Genomic DNA, 18,398 nt, shown 5'->3' on the forward strand with positions numbered 1-18,398 from the left:
GTTATCATTCATATACAGGGGTTGGGTGAAACTCATTGTAAGTGATTGCCTAGCATGTATAAGGCCCTGGGGTTTGATTCCAATCACAACACATGCACACAGACACATCATCAGTCAAAAACAATTGCAAAGAGAACAGTACAAAGGAGTTCATACAGTATGGCACCATGGTGCTGGCCTATAATCCCAGGGACATAGGACACTGAGGATGGAGGATTTCAAGTTTGAAATTGAGAAATTTAATGAGACCCTGTCTCAAAATGAAAAATAAAAGCAAAAAAAAAAAAAAAGAGCTTGGAATGTAGCTCAGTGGTAGAGCACACTGGGTTTAATCACTAGTATTGAAACAATGATTGATTGATTAATTAATTAATTATTAATTTTTAAAAAGGAATTCATATTGCCTAGAAAAAAATCTCCTCTTGCATTTTTCATACATAACTGTCTTTTAAAAATACATGTGTACTAAATGAAGACAAAGCAAATAATAAAAGACCTTCGTGTCTTTCAAACCAATGTTAGTTATTTACTTTCACAGAAAGTTGTGGCCAATGTACACATGGACATACATTTAATTCAGACTAAAATATTTTTATTATGTGTAGCGTCCTTTTTAAAATTTGGAAGTTCAATTCACATGTATAGTGTGTAATATATAAACACTACATTGTCTAGAAATCATGTAAACTAAATAATTACTCTTCATTTTATAATTAAACAAACATGCCTGGTAAGAATATAACTAGTCAAGTTCAAATGAAGCTCTCAAGCTTATTAGATGGCAATGAAATAATGAAATCGTGGTAATGAAGAATTGAAATGATTTCACATTTTAGCAGTACATATTCCTATGTATGTCACTGACAGCATTAAAAATAACTAAGGCTTGCTTTTGCAGTTAGCCAACAAGGAATTTTGTTCTGCACATGATTTTGCCAAGATTATTTTGGTCAAAAAGATTTTACCCTCATCCTCCCTGTTGCCACAATGGTTTTGCAATAGTTAAATTATTATTAAAGCATCAGAATCTTCTGGAGTGTTTGTTGCACACAGATTGCTGAGACATAGCCCTGAGTTTCTGAGTGAACAGGTCTGAGGTAGAATCTAAGAATCTGCATTTCAAACAAATTCCCTCCTGTTGTCCATGTGCTTGAGCTGGTGACCATACTTTGAGATCCACAGCTTTAAACCACCTAAATTATATTTCTTGGAGATTCTTCTCAGGCAAAATGGACTAGTAAAAATTTTACTGGGTAACCATGACACAAAATAATGGCCTTAAAACCCTTTTGTCCTAATGCTTTGAGTTATGTTCTAACACTTTGTCTAGAATAGTTAACCATATATTAATCACCAAAATATATCTTATAAGAAAAATCCAAAATGTACATTGACAGATTTTTAAAAGCTTATTGGATGACCAAATTAGAATATAGATCTATAGCTAAGTGAGTATAACAGCCCTAGTAGTTCAAAATCATCAAGGATATAAACTTAACCTCAACTTTAGGGGTTTAAAATGATAGACAAAATTTAGGAACTGCTTTTTGAAGTCTAGAATATTAGGATCTCTCACTCTTTATCTGTATATTTGCATAACTCTCAAGCCCATTACCGTACAGACCCCTGAGCTAATTTGTAAAGGGTTGTTAAACATAAAATCAACAACAACAAAAATGCAGCAGAGAGCACACATGGCCTGCATGGCCTGAAATACTGAGCATCTAGCCCTTTCCAGAAGTTCCTCACTCTGACTCTACAGAAGTATCCTATGATGGTTACTGGGCTGGTGCTCACTGTTCAGAGGTGGCAGTGATAAGAATCAGCTCATAACCAGACATTCTGGCATCCAATTTTTATTTCACTGAAAACCCCATTATGTTTAGGACCTCACAAATTATTTTTGTTGACATCCATAGTACACAATTCAATATACTCCGTTTATGACTATGGTTAGAATGGTAAAGAACTGGTCAATATTTTAGCACCTGGTTATGTATTTCTGTGTATAATATAAAACATTGGCCTTGATATAAATAGGCTTCTATAGATTGAAATTCTTCTTTGAAGGATATTCACAATTTTGTTCTATTATTAAAACTCCATCTTTTCCATCTTATGTCATTTTGACTTAATTCCATTCATTCCAAAAGTATGGCCCATTGGATTAATACTGATGTAGCACCTAGCTTGTGTCACCACTCACTGTGCTGGATGCTGGGACAAGCAGGGGCCAGGACAGGTCTGGTTCTAGCCTCTCCAAGCAACAATCCTCTTATTCTCTGGTACTTTCTTACTTATATTGTCATGAAGAAATACAATTCATAGGGAAAATCTTCAAGTCTTACAGGGTTGCTAAGGAAACTACAGAAGTAAAGAAACAGCTTATAGCTCAAAATAAAAGCAGGAGAAAAAAGGCTCTCCTTTGGTGACAATGTCCAGAAACAAAGAATACAAAGAATTAAGGAATCTTGATGAACTGCCAATCATGCACCCTTCACATTAAATTTGCAGATACACATCAGAAAGTAGTCAGCCATGACTTTACATTTATAATAAAAGAAAACACATTATCACAACAGATAATTTAAAATATAAATAGAACCTCTATTATAGGCCTCACCAAAAGTAATCATTCTGATAAAATATTATCTACCTAACAATGTTCACAAATAGATTTGAATATTTAAACAAATCAGAGTGTCAGTAAATATAATTTTTCAAAATCAGCATTAAATACTCAAAGTGAATTTGTAAAAGCAATAAATTTAAAATAAATGTAAAGTTTAAAAAACATTTTGGGAGACAAAGCATTTCATCAATAAGTCAATAGTAGCAATTTCTCTGAAAGCATTGATGGGGGAGCTCCGCCAGGCGTAAGTATTACCTTCCCTGACCCTTGTGCCACTGATCTCAGTGTTACCTAGAGAATTAAATTACCTAAGATGCTCTTTTTTGTATCATTCCACTGTTATAAGATTTTTGCTGTTTAACTATTAAATAAATAAAACTTTACATATCCATGATGAATACAAATAATCCATTACAATATGTGGATGAAATATCCAAAGAATACATCAAATTTCAACTTGGCATTCCATTTAAAATGGCTTTTACAAGAGTCTTCATAAAAGTGTCTCTGTATATAATCCAACTATTTCAATCATTGAGGTATTTGAAAAGAGAAGATACATATCATGCACACAAGGTAGGAAGTGATAGTTTCCCCAGTTATAAGACTACAAACTTATATTCCAAAAACAGTAGGAGGAAATACTTATGATTTCACTTTATCATCAATAACTTCCTTAATAGATTAATTTTTTATGTTTCAGTCTCTAACAGACTATGGTTGGAATATATATTAATATGGCAAAGAATGGTCAATATTTTATCAACTGGCTATGTATATATGTGCATGCCATAAAACACTGGTTTTTGTCACCACTCATTATGCTGGATGCTGGGATAAGGAGGAACCAGGACATCTTCATAGGATACTTCTGTAGAGCAGGAGTGGGGAACTTCTGGAATGGTTCTTACGTAGTAATGTATTAGGTAAAGGCATTAATCTAACCAGTAGTGAGGCTAAATATGTGCTGATACATTTCCACTTTCTTAATCTAGTCCACAAAAAGCCATTCCAAACAATGAAAATGACAAAGTGCAGTGGGCTGTGGAGCTATCCTGAGAAGGTTGGACTCCTGGTTCCACCTTAGAAGACTCACTCAACCTCCTTTGCCTCAGTGTCTTCATTCACAGGGCATAAGAGTCCCCCACAGAACTATCATGAATATTAAACCATTTAATGTCTATGAGTGTGCAAACATGGTAAGTCCTCAGTGGGATTAGTTACATCATTATTGTTGGTGCTCTGGGCAAAGAAAATGAGATTTAACCATAGCTAAAAACTACCTTTAGGACTTTTGCTTTTGACCATGATGGGGGTAACAAGAGAACTTAAATACTTAAATGTTCTTGGAGTATTTAATGCTGATTTTTAACAGGTTTATCCCTCACTTGAAACAACCAAAAATAAGGTCCCTTAAACTTACCTATTCACTAAGTATTCCCTTCCCTGACCCTTGTGCCACTGATCTCAGTGTAAGATACTCTTTTTTGTATCATTCCACTGTTATAAGATTTTTGTAAACCATTGAAACAATGGTTTACAAAACATTTGCTATTAAGCAACAAAGAAGAGTGAAATGTATAAGAAATGAGAGGCAAGAGATAAGCTTTATGACTGCTTGGATCTTAACCTTCAAAGAGTTCCCAGGACATGGAGCAGGAAAGGAAAACTGAGGCAGAGACCAGCGACTTCCTGAGCTGAAAATAGCATGAAGAGTCTGTTAGAATGAGGCAGCTAGAGCTCCCAGGCAAAGAACAGGGGAGGAGAAAGATGAACTACAAGAGAGCACAGGTGGTTTGCAACAGAGTCCTAAAGCAATAAATGAGCTGTATATTGATAGAATGCACCCTTAAGGAAATCCAGCAAGACTAAGGAAAGAAGCTTCTGGAAGGACTAGCTAGAAGTAGCATTTCCCATGCACACAAGTTGGTCATGGTGACCATGTGATCATCCAGAATGAAGACCACACAGCTCACTAGTTTGGGATCAAGTACTTAGAGGATCTAACCTCAGTGGTGGGGAGGCATTGGCCCCAGATTAAACACTGCTCTGGTGAGGCTAAGACCTTGAAGCATTGACTTGCTGTAGTCCAATGTGTCTTTGAATGAAGGGAAAGAATACAAGGATGCAAAAATATCTAGCATTCAACAAGGTAAAAGTCACAATGTCCAACAGCCAATTGAAGACAGGTGGAAGCTGGAAAACTTGGCCCTCATGAGGAAAAATTATCAATCAAAACGTACACACACCTGAAAAATATAATTGCCAGAGATACATGAAAGTTACTTAAAAGAGTGAAAGCCTCAAGATCTGAAATGAAAGATAAACTGAATAGATTCAAAGGAAATTAAACACTGAAGAAGAATCATGAACCTGAAGACATCAATAGAAAAATACAAATTGAAATGAAGAGAAAAAAAGAATTTAAAAAAAAATGAGCTGGGCCTGGTGGCACACACCTATTATCCCAGCAGCTCTGGAAGCTGAAACAGGAAAATCACGAGTTCAAAGCCAGCCTTAGTGATGGTGAGGTGTTAAGCAACTCAGTGAGTCCCTGTCTGTAAATAAAATACAAAATAGGGTTGGGGATGTGGCTCAGTGGTAAAGTGCCCCTGAGTTCAATCCAAAAAAAAAAAAAAAATGAACAAAGCATCAGTAAAGTGCAACTAATAAAATCCAAATACCTAATGTGTGGTAATTGATTCCCTTAAGGAATAACAGAGAGGGGGGTCAGTTAAAAAAAATCTGAAGAAACAATGGCTGAAACTTTTCAAATTTATTGAAAATTATGAACCCACAGATCCAAGTGACCCAATGAGACCCAAACACAAGAAACAGAAGAATATAAAAGGAGAAGCACATAAGCAAATTACTCAAAATCCTTTTTAAAAGCTAGGGGGGAAAAAGACATCTTACAATCAGAGCAACATCAATACAGTTGGTTACAGATTGCTAGATTGCTAGAATGCTAGAAACTAATGCTATCAAAATCTGTGCTGGTTGAAAATAACTCGCACAAATGAAGGCAAAGATAAGGGCTTTCAAACATACAAATGCTGAAAGAGTTCCTTGCCAGTAGATCAACACTATAAAAAATGTTAAAAAGAAATAATTGAGGTAGAAGAAAAATGATTCAGAGAAATATGGGTCTATACAAAAGAATACAGAATATGAAAAATTTTTACATAAGTGTGTGTGTGCATTTACATGTATGTACTCAATTTTTTTCAAGATAGGTACATTTTTAAAATATAGATGAAGTGTTATAGGTTTATACCCATCAAATTCTCTTTCTCCAAAAGCAATGATAAAACTGGAGGTGAGGATGTTCAAAAATAGTAACTAAAGGAATCTGGAAAATGACCAAAGACATACAATAAATTGAGAAGCATTTGCTCAAGAAAATCTATTGAATCTCAGTAATGACAGTGGAAGCCTATATGATTATAGCCAGAGGCTGCCTCTACCTCTTCTTGGCACTAATCCTCTACTTGGGATGGGGAGGAGAGCACATGGAAAAATCAAATATCTCAGCCTGAGATTTCAATACCTGTTGGGCAGGAACAACTGACTGGTTGATCAGCCAGCAGCTGAATAGAAAGGAACCATATTCATACTCGAAGTCAGGGAATACATCTTTGAAGAAGTGACATTTAAGCAGAGACCTGAATGGTAGGATATAGAGATGAAAAAATTGAGAAGCAGCAGTCTAAGCAGATAAACTGGATGTTAAGACTCTATGAGTGAGGAGTGTGCTTGGCAGAGGCATCAAAAGAAGCCATGGTGGGAAGGGAGCAAGATGTGGGGATGGCAGGAGGTGAGACTAGAAAAGTATGCAGGGGCATGGTCTTTCAGCATCTTCTGAGTCCTTCTGAGAAGTGTGGATGCTATCTTAGGAACAATGGACGTGAAAGATTGTAAACACATAATCAGTTACATCAGATGTGCATTTTTAAAAATACCTTTAGCTGCAATGTAACATAAATATAATATACTAATGGGTAGAGACAGGGAAACTAAAATTGGAAAGCAATTGCAATAATCCAGGAGAGTCTAGAAGTGTGGTAAGCTAGAGAGAAGTGAAATGATTTAGGGAATAATTTGGACATACAATTATGTGCAGATACAGAGATTTGTCAAGGGTGATTCCCATACTTATAGCATAAGTTCCTGATGAATGATAGAATCATTAACAGACATAATGAATACCAGAGGAAGAGTGTTTTAGGGCTAGTTGTGAGTCAGTTCAAGAAAGCAATCTGGGACTCAGTAAGTTTTAAGTACTTGTAAGGCAACTAATTCACTAGCCAAAGATCACCTGTTTTCTCAATAATTGGACCTATTGTTTAACTCTGAGATCTAGAGATTATTACAGACTGCAAATTCTGGTAGTAATTAGTGATATTCAAAAATTGCTAAAAATGATTATGCATTTAAATTAATTTAGTTGCCATCATATATCCAACTTTGCCTGTTCCACTGTAATTTATTAAATATGTATTGATATATTTTTTAAACATTTACTTTCAGCAAAATCCTTAGTTACACTCTTTTAAGATCTAATAGTTTGCTAACAAGTTTAATCTGGGAGGCAATTAAAAATGCATCATTTGGAATTGTGCAATAAATGTGATAGAAATTAGAAAGATTAAAATAGCATTAAAATATGGCTTATTACACCCAAAAATATGATAGGCTGTTTTGTCTCATATGATTTTAGGGTAAGTATTAGTACTTTTCTACTTAATATCAAATAAAAACCTTAAGGTTATATGATTATAGCTCAGAATAATTAATCTTTTTTATTCCTAGAGCAAGATACGTCTTCTATCTACACTGTGACACAAAGTGAGAATCAGAAGCCTGTTCCCATGTTCAGCCTGACTCTGTGAATCCACATTTATCCTCTCCTGCACAGGCTCCTTAGCAATTGGAGGGCAAATATCAAGCCTTATGGATCTTCCTTAGCATGGTAACTTGCATAGAGTAAATAGTCTGTAAATAGATACCATGCTGAATAGAATTAGTACTTTTTCTAACTTAATTTGACTATTTTGTATGTTTTTCAGAACAGGCTTGGACAATCTAGACCAGCATTCTCCAAAGACTAAAGATCATTATTAGCTGCAAAATTTCTCTTCATCAATGAAGGGAACTACTTCTACTCTCATCTCATGTTCTTATATTCCTACTAATGTATTTTCAAAACCCAAGTCTACCCAGAATAGGGGCCAGTACTGGAAAGAAGGAGGGTCTATATGTATCCTCTTCTCTCAAAATTCTCTTCAAATTTTTCAAAATACACCTTCCTTATTTTTTTGGAATAACAATAACTGGCTTACAAATATTGATATATAGGGACACTGTTAAATAAAGTCTAATTTTTCACTGTCACTGTCAGTACTTAAAAATAAAAAACAGTCAGTTACACATTTCACTCCATTCATTTTGTTCGTGTGTGTGTGTGTGTGTGTGTGTACTGGAGATGGAACCCAGGGGCACTTAATCACTGAGCCACATCCCTAGCCCTCTTTATATTTTATTTTGAGACAGGGCCTCACTAAGTTGCTGAGGCTGGCTTTGAACTTGCAATCCTCCTGCCTCAGCCTCCTGAGCTGCTGGGATTGTAGGCATTCATTTTATTCTTAATGCCTGACTTGAAATAAGGAGGAAGTACCAATACGTGAATGACAAACTCATAAATCCCAGAGCACTCACCACCTCTGCATCTATCAATTCCACATTCCCAGCAATTCACTCAACTTTCTGCTTTCTTCCATGCTGGCCTTATTCAAAGAATAGGCACATTAATAAACATAAAAGTACGATAAAATAATGGAGCCAGTTCAATACAACCTGATAGGAAAAGAACACATTGCTACAAGATCACTAGAAAATGAAACTGTACAGGAACCCCAGAAGTCAAAGAATAAGGCAGAACAGAAGAGCAGAATAGATCCAAAAGATGATCAACCTGGCTAAAGACCTGGGAGAGTCGGGCTTCAAAACCCAGCATCGCAGAGGATGTGGATTTGGAGTTCTCAGATCATATGTTAATGTTATTAAAACCTTTTGAAAGTGGATAACACATGAAAGAGAGAACTTTTAAGAGTGAAATACAAGGGTGAGGACAAATCTGCAGAGAATGCTGAAATTAGACAGATAATGCTGCCAGGAAGGGGACTCTAAGAACAGCACTGCTACCCCTCCACCACCTCATCCTTGGTTTTAAAATGGTAAAAGGGCCTTTTAGGTAGGGAAAGCATATGCCAAGCCAGGAAACCCTGAAAACATACAATGTTTAAAGGAATAATGAATAGCATTGCAAGTGGAATTTAAAGAAATGAAACTGAAAAGAGAATTTGCATCTAAGAGTCATTATGTGCCAAGAAAAGCAATTTGGATGTTATTTGCAATACAAACAGCAGTGGAAATAACAATCGAAAAGAAAATAACTATCACTTTTGGTTATAAACTGTATTGTATTAAATTATTGTCAAAATAAGAATGCAAAGTTCTATGTTTGAGTAATTATTCTTACTACTAATAAAAACAAGACAAGGCAAAACCACTACTAATCAAGGATGTACTGTGGCTGTTTTACAAATTGTAGTGATTGTTACACCTGTATTTTTTTATAGTAGGAGCTTTTTGTGGTGAACAATTCCTTTTGCTGATCTCAGGGGTGCACACAGGTGCCATGATAGCTGCAGTCTTTCCAGGGATAAGGCTCACAACTTTGGTCTTTCTGCTATGAATGTTTAATACAAGAGGCTAGAGTAAGACCTCCTCTTGAAGACCATCAAGGTAATGATAAATCCCCATCAAAAAGCATGTTATGCTTTCAAATCAGTTAACCTGAATCCATTTCCAAACTGATGGGAGAAGGAAGTGGCCACTTTCATGGAAGCGTCTCAGACACTTCAGCAGGGAGTACCTTGGTAAGTCCAGGAGACATAGGAAGGAAGGAAATGATCATGGCAAGAAGAAAAAGACCTGGACAGTAACACAACAGAATCTGCATTAAATGCTTCCAGAAAATATGGAAAGCAATGGAAGAGTTAGAAAACCAAATGGAAAGAGGGACCTGTATGTGATGCTACCAGGAAGCAGAAATGAAGCCAAGACTAACACAGTGTTTCACCCTGGGAAGGAGCTCTTTGAATGAGCCTCATCTTCTGAAATCACTCATTGTGTGTGAGGTTCCCAAAATGGAGAGGATAGTGTTCAATAACTCCCTCTGTATCACAATGCCATTGCCCCCTGCACTAAAAGAACCCCTAAATTCCTGCTCCCATGCTTTGTGTTGCCATGAGCACTGACTATACTTTGCATCTGGAATGTTATACCAAGGCCCATATGTTAAAGTCTTTGTCCCCAGCTTGGCACTTTTGGGAAGCGGTAGAACCTTTGAGAGATGGGGCTTAGTAGGAAGAAGTTAGTCCATTTGGGATGTGCCCTTGAAAGGAGATATTGCAACCTCAGGGCTCTCCTTTCTCTCTTTGCTTCCCAGCCACCATGAGGTAAATAGCCTTGTGCCACCACACACTCCTTGACATTATGCAGTGTGCTGCGACAGTCCCAAAGAAATGGGGGCCAAGTGACCATGTACTAAACCTCTGAACCTGTGAGCCAGAAAAAGATTTCTTCTTCTCAGTTTGATTATTTCAGGTCTTTTGTCACAGTAATGGAAAACTGACTAATACCAGCATCCTCCGCAGCACCTATCTCACTATCCATGAATATACCTTCACTTTTTTATGTAATTTTATAACTTCTTGTTAGACAAAGCAAATAAAGAATTTTAGAATCATCCCTCACACCCTACACGAGTCATAGTTCTCTCAAGAAGTCAGTGTCCAATAAATTTTTATATGATAAGGGGATAAAGAAACAACTACATGTATAGTATAGCAATGATGAGAATCAAATTTGGAAGAAAAGATGTGAATCTGTTCTTAAATGTAGATCCAATATGTAATAGTTTGGGCATGGGGTGTGGAAGGCCAACCTGACAGAAAACCAAGTCACTGGCTTAGTCCCCAGTTTTCTAGAAAATATTTTGTTAATTTTTTTTCCTTTTGTGTTAATTTAAGAAACATCAAAATTGCAACAATATGATTAACTCACACCTCTATTTCACTGAATGCTTGTAGTCTGTGCTTTCCTTGGCTGCATATTTCACTACTTTTATCATCAGTTGAGAAAAGAGGGAAAATGTAATACCCAAATGACATTTCCAAGCTAAAATTAAATTAAGTTGCAGGCACTGTTCAAAAGAAGGTTCCACTGGGAAGCAAACAAAAGAGTGGAAGGAAAACAGAGTCATCCTAGAGTATGGGGAAAACAGGACAATTGCACCTAGCAGTCACTATGTGTCCCATACTAAGGGCCATCTCAGCATCAGAATCAGCACCATCAGTCACAGTAAATAACTGTTGTTGATTTGAACATCATTACTTTTTTTTAAAATGCTGACTCTGAAGCAATTATCTGGCTAACCTCTGAAAATCTAAAGGTAAATAAAGCTCCATTCAAGTCCTCCTTTGGAAGCCAGGTTCCTTATGGAAGCTTTTTGTTAAAAAAAAAAAAATTCTACTCCAACAGCAGTGTAAGGCATGAAGAGTTGCTTCCAGTTTCAGTGTAGCTTTTACAATATGTCACTCTGATGCTGATTTCAGGCAGGGATAAGAATACTTACTGTATGCACATCCATACACTTCAATCCGCATGCCAATCCTGCCCTTGGAGTTCCAGGCTAAAGGCAGGAAACGCAAGAACCTGGCTTCCAAGGGAGGCTGAAGTCTGTAATGCACCACGCTGTCTGAGTTTGTGTTTCCTGGAAAGCCCTGGGAGAAAACAGAAAAAAGGGATAAAATATCTGTGAGATGCTGTCTCCTCATCAATGATCAATGCCTTGTTCACTTTGTTAATATGCAAAACGTGCTTGTGTTTAAGCAGATGTGATCCCCTCTCCCTAGTCCTTGTATTAATAACCATTGCCCAAGGTCCCTTATTTCCAAGATTGTTTAAATTTCACAAGCACCATTAAACCAGCTATACACATAGTACTCTCAAAGGCTTGCTTTTAGAAAGTAGTTCACCCCCTAATCCCTTTTACTAATCTTCAAGTATAGCAACAGAAACACAGGAAGCCACATTCCCTGGCCCTGGAATAATAAAAATCTAGGGCCAATGTGGATATAAAAAACAGGGTCTTAAAAGCCTCTGGATTGATCTGTTCTTATCATCCATGTTGTTTGAAGAACTGCATCATTAGAATATTGTTGAAATAAAGCATTTCTAAAACTCAATATTAAGTTGCAGGCTTTTACTGCTTAGTTTTACCTCCTGCTGGAAATATTAAACCAAGAAAGAAGACAGGTTTCCCATACTCAGCAGAATGTGAATAGCTCAGGTTTCTCAGTACTACTCCCTTCCCAATCAGAAGGAACATTTTATCAGATATTTGGAAATACAATGTTTGCTTGCAAAGAGGTTGTAAATAGAGAAAAAGCCAGAAAAAAATATTTCCAGTGGCATCAAGACTGTATATTTAAAATAATGTATTTGTATTGAAAACAATACTAGATATGTTACAAATATAAGTGCATGTAGCTTAATATATGGCCATAAATCCATTTTCTGAAGAATAATGAATTAAGTCCCCATATTTGAAAAGTTATGCAAAAGAATAAAATAAGTGTATTTAGCATTATGGAATAAAATTCCTTAATGAGTGTTTAATAGTGTGTGCACATCTTATGGACAACTTGAAGAAACTGTTTGCTCAGAATTAAACGAAGCATTGAACTGTATGTCCATACAATTTTGAGGGCATTTTAACAATTCAGTCAATAGCATTTTCCCATTAGCTTCTTCTATGTATTGAATATAGTAACATGTAAAATAGGATATTTTGACAAAATTTAGAAAACTTTCTCATTGAGAAATGCCATTGACCATAAGTATCATGATTTTGCATTTAGGTTAGTATTAAAATAGTCTAAATGTATGAAATTTATTTTACTTACCACCTGGATCAGTCTGGGGTGGGTTTGGAGAATGTCTATGATCAGCGAGGCCCTTCTCATGGCCCTGATCCATTATACTCATATCCCCAGCACCTCACAAGGTACATATATCCTGATGGTGCCACGCATGGCATGAACTTGTCACCACTCATTACATCTGTCTTATTTCCCAGGTGATTTAAATTCTATCCATGACCAGTTCAGTTCAAGCAAATGGAAGGTATTCAGTGGCTTTGCTGCAGGATAGATGTTCCTTGACTGACATTAGGGCTATACTCCCAATGAATCCCCTGTACATTGAAAAAATGGCGACCCAAAAAGGCACCTAACCTAAAAAACAGTATATCAATTCAGGATACTGACGAGTGAGTATCTATTTGTTCCCCATGAGATGCACGAATGACTGAACTGCATCTCACTGCCATTGCCCAGCACTGTGAAGAGTACTGGATATAATATTCTGGGGGGGAAATCAAAGTTCAAAATTCAAAGTACAGTTTCTACTGAATGCACACAGGTTTTGAACCATTATAAAGCTGAAAGTCCTAAGGGGAACTGTTATAAAGTCAGGGAACATCTGCATCAGAAATTCTTCAAATTTAATCATATGTGCTGGACTGAAGGGAGGAAAAGAACCATGGTATGTGTTTCTTACCAACAATGACCAATCTTTTTTCTTTTCTTTTGGTACTGGGATTAAACCCAGGGGCCCTTAACCACTGAGCCACATTCCCAGTCCTTTTTTTTTTTTTTGAATTTTGAGACAGAGTATCACTAAATTGCTGAGGCTGGGTTTGAACTTGTGATCGTCCTGCCTGAATCTCCTCCCAAGCTGCTGGGAAGACAGGCATATGCTATGGCGCCCAGCAACACTCACCATTTTAAAGAGTCCTTGCCTAACAGATACTTGTGCATTGACGCAAAGTCAGGGCTAACAGGGCCATTTCTAGTCTTAGTCATTCTCTCTGGTGCAGGTTCCTTGTTCCTCCTTATAGACCAAGCTGAATCAAAGCTACTTTATACAAATTCATCTCTAGGTGTGCCATTCTCGAGGATTCAAGGTCCTTTCTTATTTTGGGGCACCACAAAAGCCAGCCAGTGAATCACCATTTCTTAACTAAGTAATAAAGGGCCTTTGTGAGTCTAAATCATTTCCTGTGTTCACATGTGTTCCCTCCTCAAGAGCAGGGCTGCCTGAGCTTCAGAATGTATGTTCTGTCCATTTCAGCACAGGTCCCTTATTCTGGTGTGCCGGCAGAAGAAACAGGGGCATTGAACCAGATCATCTCATCATAAAGCTCCACGGTAGAAAAAATTAAAGAAAAGAAGATAAGAAATCAGGCCCTAAAGAGAAGGCCCATGCTCCCTGTGCAGAGCAACACAACATCAGCGGCTTGAGTTGGCACGAAAGGCCACATGTCAGGCTAGCTCCTGGCTGATTCTAGGAACTTGGATTTGGGGAGGTCTCTTGCCAAACCCAGAACTGATGAGAGTGATGACCTGTTACCTAAACCACCAGGATAAACAATGTGGATTTTGTTGAGCAGCTGCTTTGTTTCTGGGAATGCTGAGTTTCATATTTGCTACACAGAGTTGCTACATGGCTGGCCTCTTCATAAAAACCCTGGTATCCCAGGCTGATTGTCAACATTTCATGTGTGTCCTCACAAGTCACTGCTAGAGGATCTGAGCATTTCCTGTGCAGCTCCACTCGGGAAGAATCTAGGGAGCTAGTGTCTGGTTTTCTCCAGATCTTGCACCTAGCTGATCAGGGTCTGTACCCTACAGTTGTAAAACTCATGTGCTGCATTCTGTGAGTCTCTTGGTGAATCACTGAACCCAGAGGTGGTCTTGGAAACCAGTGACAAAGGACAAATCAAGTGCAACTTGCAGAGGCAAAGACTCAAAACTGAAGGAGCCTAGGACAAGCTCTATCTCGGTGAGAACCATACTCAGCTAGCTCTGCATCACTGCCCTTCCTTCCATCTTACAAAGATGGACCTTTCTTACTCACAGGATTCTTTGCCTGCACTTCCACACTTTGTGTAATAATCACAGGGCAGAGGAAGGTTCTTGGCATGCTTGTACCTCCAGAGAACTAGGGCAGCTCTACATCTTTCTCAACATGTTGCTCATTTGGCTAGTTCATTGCTCTGAGAATGACATCATTATTGTGCTTACAATAAAGTATTTAAATAAATAAATGCACTGACGTTTTTATTAACTAAGATTTTGGTAGACTAGTTTAGGTGAAGTATGGTAGGACTAATCCTTAGATTTACACACGTTACAGTGTGTTTATAAGGGGAACATACTATCACCAAGTTTGGTACCTTTCATTAAAAAAAAATAAATGAGAAGGAGAAGGAGGAGGAGGAGGAGGAAGTTGTTGTTGTTGTTGTTGTTGTCATTTCTGAGTGGTGGTTCCAGTTCTGCATTCAAAGAAAGTTCATTGAAAAAACATTTAGCCTGGGGCTGGGATTGTAGCTCAGTGGTAGAGTGCTTGCCTAGCATGTGTGAGGCACTGGGTTTGATTCTCAGCACTATATATAAATAAATACAATAAAGGGCCATCTACTACTAATATACATATTAGTAGTAATATAACAATATATACATATTATTATTATATGTATATATATATACATTTATATATAGTATATATGTATATACACTAAATACATATATATACACACAAATCAAAACACATAAATGTTTGTGTATATACACACAGAAACATTTAAAAATATGTTAAAATAAAATTACTATTTTTTTAAATTCTGTATCTTAAGTTAATCTGGTTGTTTTACTGATCAAATAAAGATGGCTTTTTTCTTGGCACTTTAAATTTGAGTTGTCACCTAGTTACTATAGGCTTAAACAGATAAACAAAGGATTGCAAAGGAAGAGCCTGGAGGTCATTTAGACAAATAAACCAGGCACAGAGAAACAAATAAAGCATAATCTCACTCATAGGTGAAATCTTAAAAAGTTGATCTCTTAGAAGTTAAGAATAGAATAATGATTACCTGAGCCAGGGAGAGTAGGGCTAGAGGTGAGAATGGTTGCTCATGAATACAAAGTCAAATTTAGATGAAAAAAATAAACTCTGGTGTTCTATTGAAAGATAGGGTGACTATGGTGAAAATAATATAGATTTCAACATAGCCAGAAGAGGAGATTTTGAATGGTTTACCAGAAAGACATGATAAATGTTGGAAATAATGGATATGTCAATTACTTTGTTTTTTTTGTTTTGTATTTTTTGGTACTAGCGATTTAACCCAGGGGAGTTTAAACACTGAGCCAGGATTTTGAGACCAGGATTAAAAAAAGAGCCTGGAGGTCGCTAAGTTGCTTAGGGCCTCAGTAAATTGCTAAAGCTGGCTTTGATTTGCTCTTCTTCTGCCTCAGCCTCCCAAGCTGCTGGGATTGCTGGCCTGTGCTACCACGCCCAGCAATTACCTTGTTTTGATCTTCACAGTGTATATACATGAATGGAAATATCACACTCTACCTCACAAATATGTACAATTATCCTGTGTCAATTAAAAATGAAATAAAACTTATCTTTAAAAAGCTATTATGCCAGTTCAAGAAACGAAGAGAAAGTAAGAAAAGAGGGAGGGAGAGAAGAAGGAAGGAAGGAAAGAGAGAGGGAAGGAGGGAGGATGGGGAGAAGAAAGGAAAAAAGGAAGGATTATACAGATTAACAAAATCCATTTTATAACTCCTGGGCAAATCACAATGTATGAAGTCATAGAAAAATGACCAGTCTGTCTCCAAATGTCCCTTTGCTTCTGCCCTATAGTATCTGAGGGGCTATCAAGATGTTAAAATCTTCATTTACTTGACTCTTGAAAGCTTTTCAATCTTTAGAAGTCTTTAGCAGAGATGTGGTTAAGGTCTTATGACCATCCTGGGCAGGTAACTGAAAGCTCAGTCCTTGTCCCCAATGCCAATCAAATAATGAGAACATCGGTTTGAGAAAAAGGAAAAAGTTGTTTTATTGCTTTGCTAGCAAAGGAGAAACACAGGGGACTCTAATCCAGTGATTCTACCCATCAGGGTAAACAGAGGACTTTCAAAGGAGCTATTCAAAGGCTAACATTCCAGGTGTGCCCTGACAGAGGGTCCCAGGGAAAGGTGAGGTACATTTGGATTCACTTGTTAATTTGGGACATATTTACTTCCTAGATTCCTAGGCAGACATTTCCTTCCTGTGGAACACAGATAACTGAAGGCGATATTGTTTCTGGCCACCCAGGTTAGGGAGGGGGAGAGGGGGAAGAGGAAAAGAACATGTCTTTTTAAAAATAAGCCTCAGCGCATACATTCAGAGCTTATATTCAAAAGGTGAAGTGGCCCATGCCAGGATAGGCATGGCAGGTGCAGCTGCTTTCCTAGTGCAGCTTCCATTCCAGCATCCTTTATTCCTATCTGAGACCAATGCATCACACTCCATGCATCAGAAAACAGTGCTCATATCTAAGAAGATGAAATGACAAAGGGATTTCTGTGCCCCCCATCCTATTTTGCCTCAGGCTGATTCTGTGGACAGAACGTAAACCATTGGGAAAGACCGTGCTCGGGTAAATGCTTCTATACCAAGTCTTTCTAAGATGGTGTTATGATCTTACCATTTTTCACTTTTATTGTACAACTGTCTCTTCTCTGGCTACATTTCAGAGAAAAATCTTAAGCGAGCATTCAGCTAAACCCATAAAAACGTACTGTAGTATGATCAAGTGGTTATTTTAACAATTTATAATTATAGCTTCTAACATAAAAGCTGCTTCACACTTCACATGTCAGGCTTGTTAGGAGTCAGATTAATTCCTGAATGTGTGCAACCTCAATTATATTTCTGTCCTGAGCTATTTTGCTTAAACATTTTTATATTGGCTTTTAAGAGATGACTTTAAGGGAAAACTTTGCTGTATTTTATTCTTATTTATTTAAAATTTTTATTGGTGCATTAGAATTATATAGAATAGTGGGCTTCCTTGTCACATATTCATACATGCACATAATCCAATCAGTTTCATTTCCCAGCACCTCCCTTTTCCTCCCCTCCTAGAGTGGTAGATGTTCCAGTGAAAGGTTGGCATTTTCCATTCACTGTCCACTACTCAGAGGTTCACTTCAGAACTAGCATCCTCTGTCTTCTGTTGCTCTGCCTTTCTTGTCTTTGAACCTGCCTCAGGCCATGTGTGCCTCCTTTCCACAGGTCACAGGCCCTGAGGGGTCTCTGTTCAGATTCCTGGTTTCTAAGACTGACACAATGGGAGGTCCCTGGACACCAGGGGAGTGCCCACAGGGTCCCATGATGACAACAAGTGAATAGAGAACTAAGGACAGCAAGAATGCTCAGAGCAGCTGTCCCCAAACTTCCTCTCCTGGGCAGTGCCCTGATTGAGGCAGAAATAGATGCTCAGATATTGAGTGCCTCAGACCTTTCTGCCATATTTGAAGTCTGCATAAATTTAGTGAGACAATGATCGATTTTTTTTTGTAGAAAAAAAATTATTTTTTTAAATCCAGAAGATCTAATTCAGAGTTCCTGACCTGTTCTGATTCTAACTGTGTATTAATCTCTTAATCTCAATTCTGACAATTACTTCCTGCCCCCACCCACAGGGAAGATGTGATAGTGTTTTACCCACTGTATAAAAACACATGACTTTCATCATCCAGAGCTCATGCGATGAGGCAAAGGAAGAACACTGTGA

The 18,398-nt window shown here is 37.5% G+C and overlaps 1 protein-coding gene across 1 annotated transcript in view; it reads right to left on the reverse strand.

Moving 5' to 3' along the window:
- Cntnap3c (contactin associated protein family member 3C) overlaps window positions 1-18,398 on the reverse strand; it is a gene marked incomplete at its 3' end in the record, with an annotated part of 109,051 nt that overhangs the window by 19,281 nt on the left and 71,372 nt on the right. Inside the window, exon 4 of the mRNA XM_046421455.2 lies at window positions 11,334-11,481. Coding sequence (XP_046277411.1) covers window positions 11,334-11,481 — 148 coding nt within the window. The remainder of the gene's footprint in view (window positions 1-11,333; window positions 11,482-18,398) is intronic.

This window comes from Marmota monax, unplaced genomic scaffold (assembly GCF_021218885.2).
Source record: "Marmota monax isolate L192 unplaced genomic scaffold, Marmota_monax_Labrador192_F-V1.1 WCK01_AAM20220418_F8-fsc00293, whole genome shotgun sequence".
NCBI classification, from domain to species: domain Eukaryota; kingdom Metazoa; phylum Chordata; class Mammalia; order Rodentia; family Sciuridae; genus Marmota; species Marmota monax.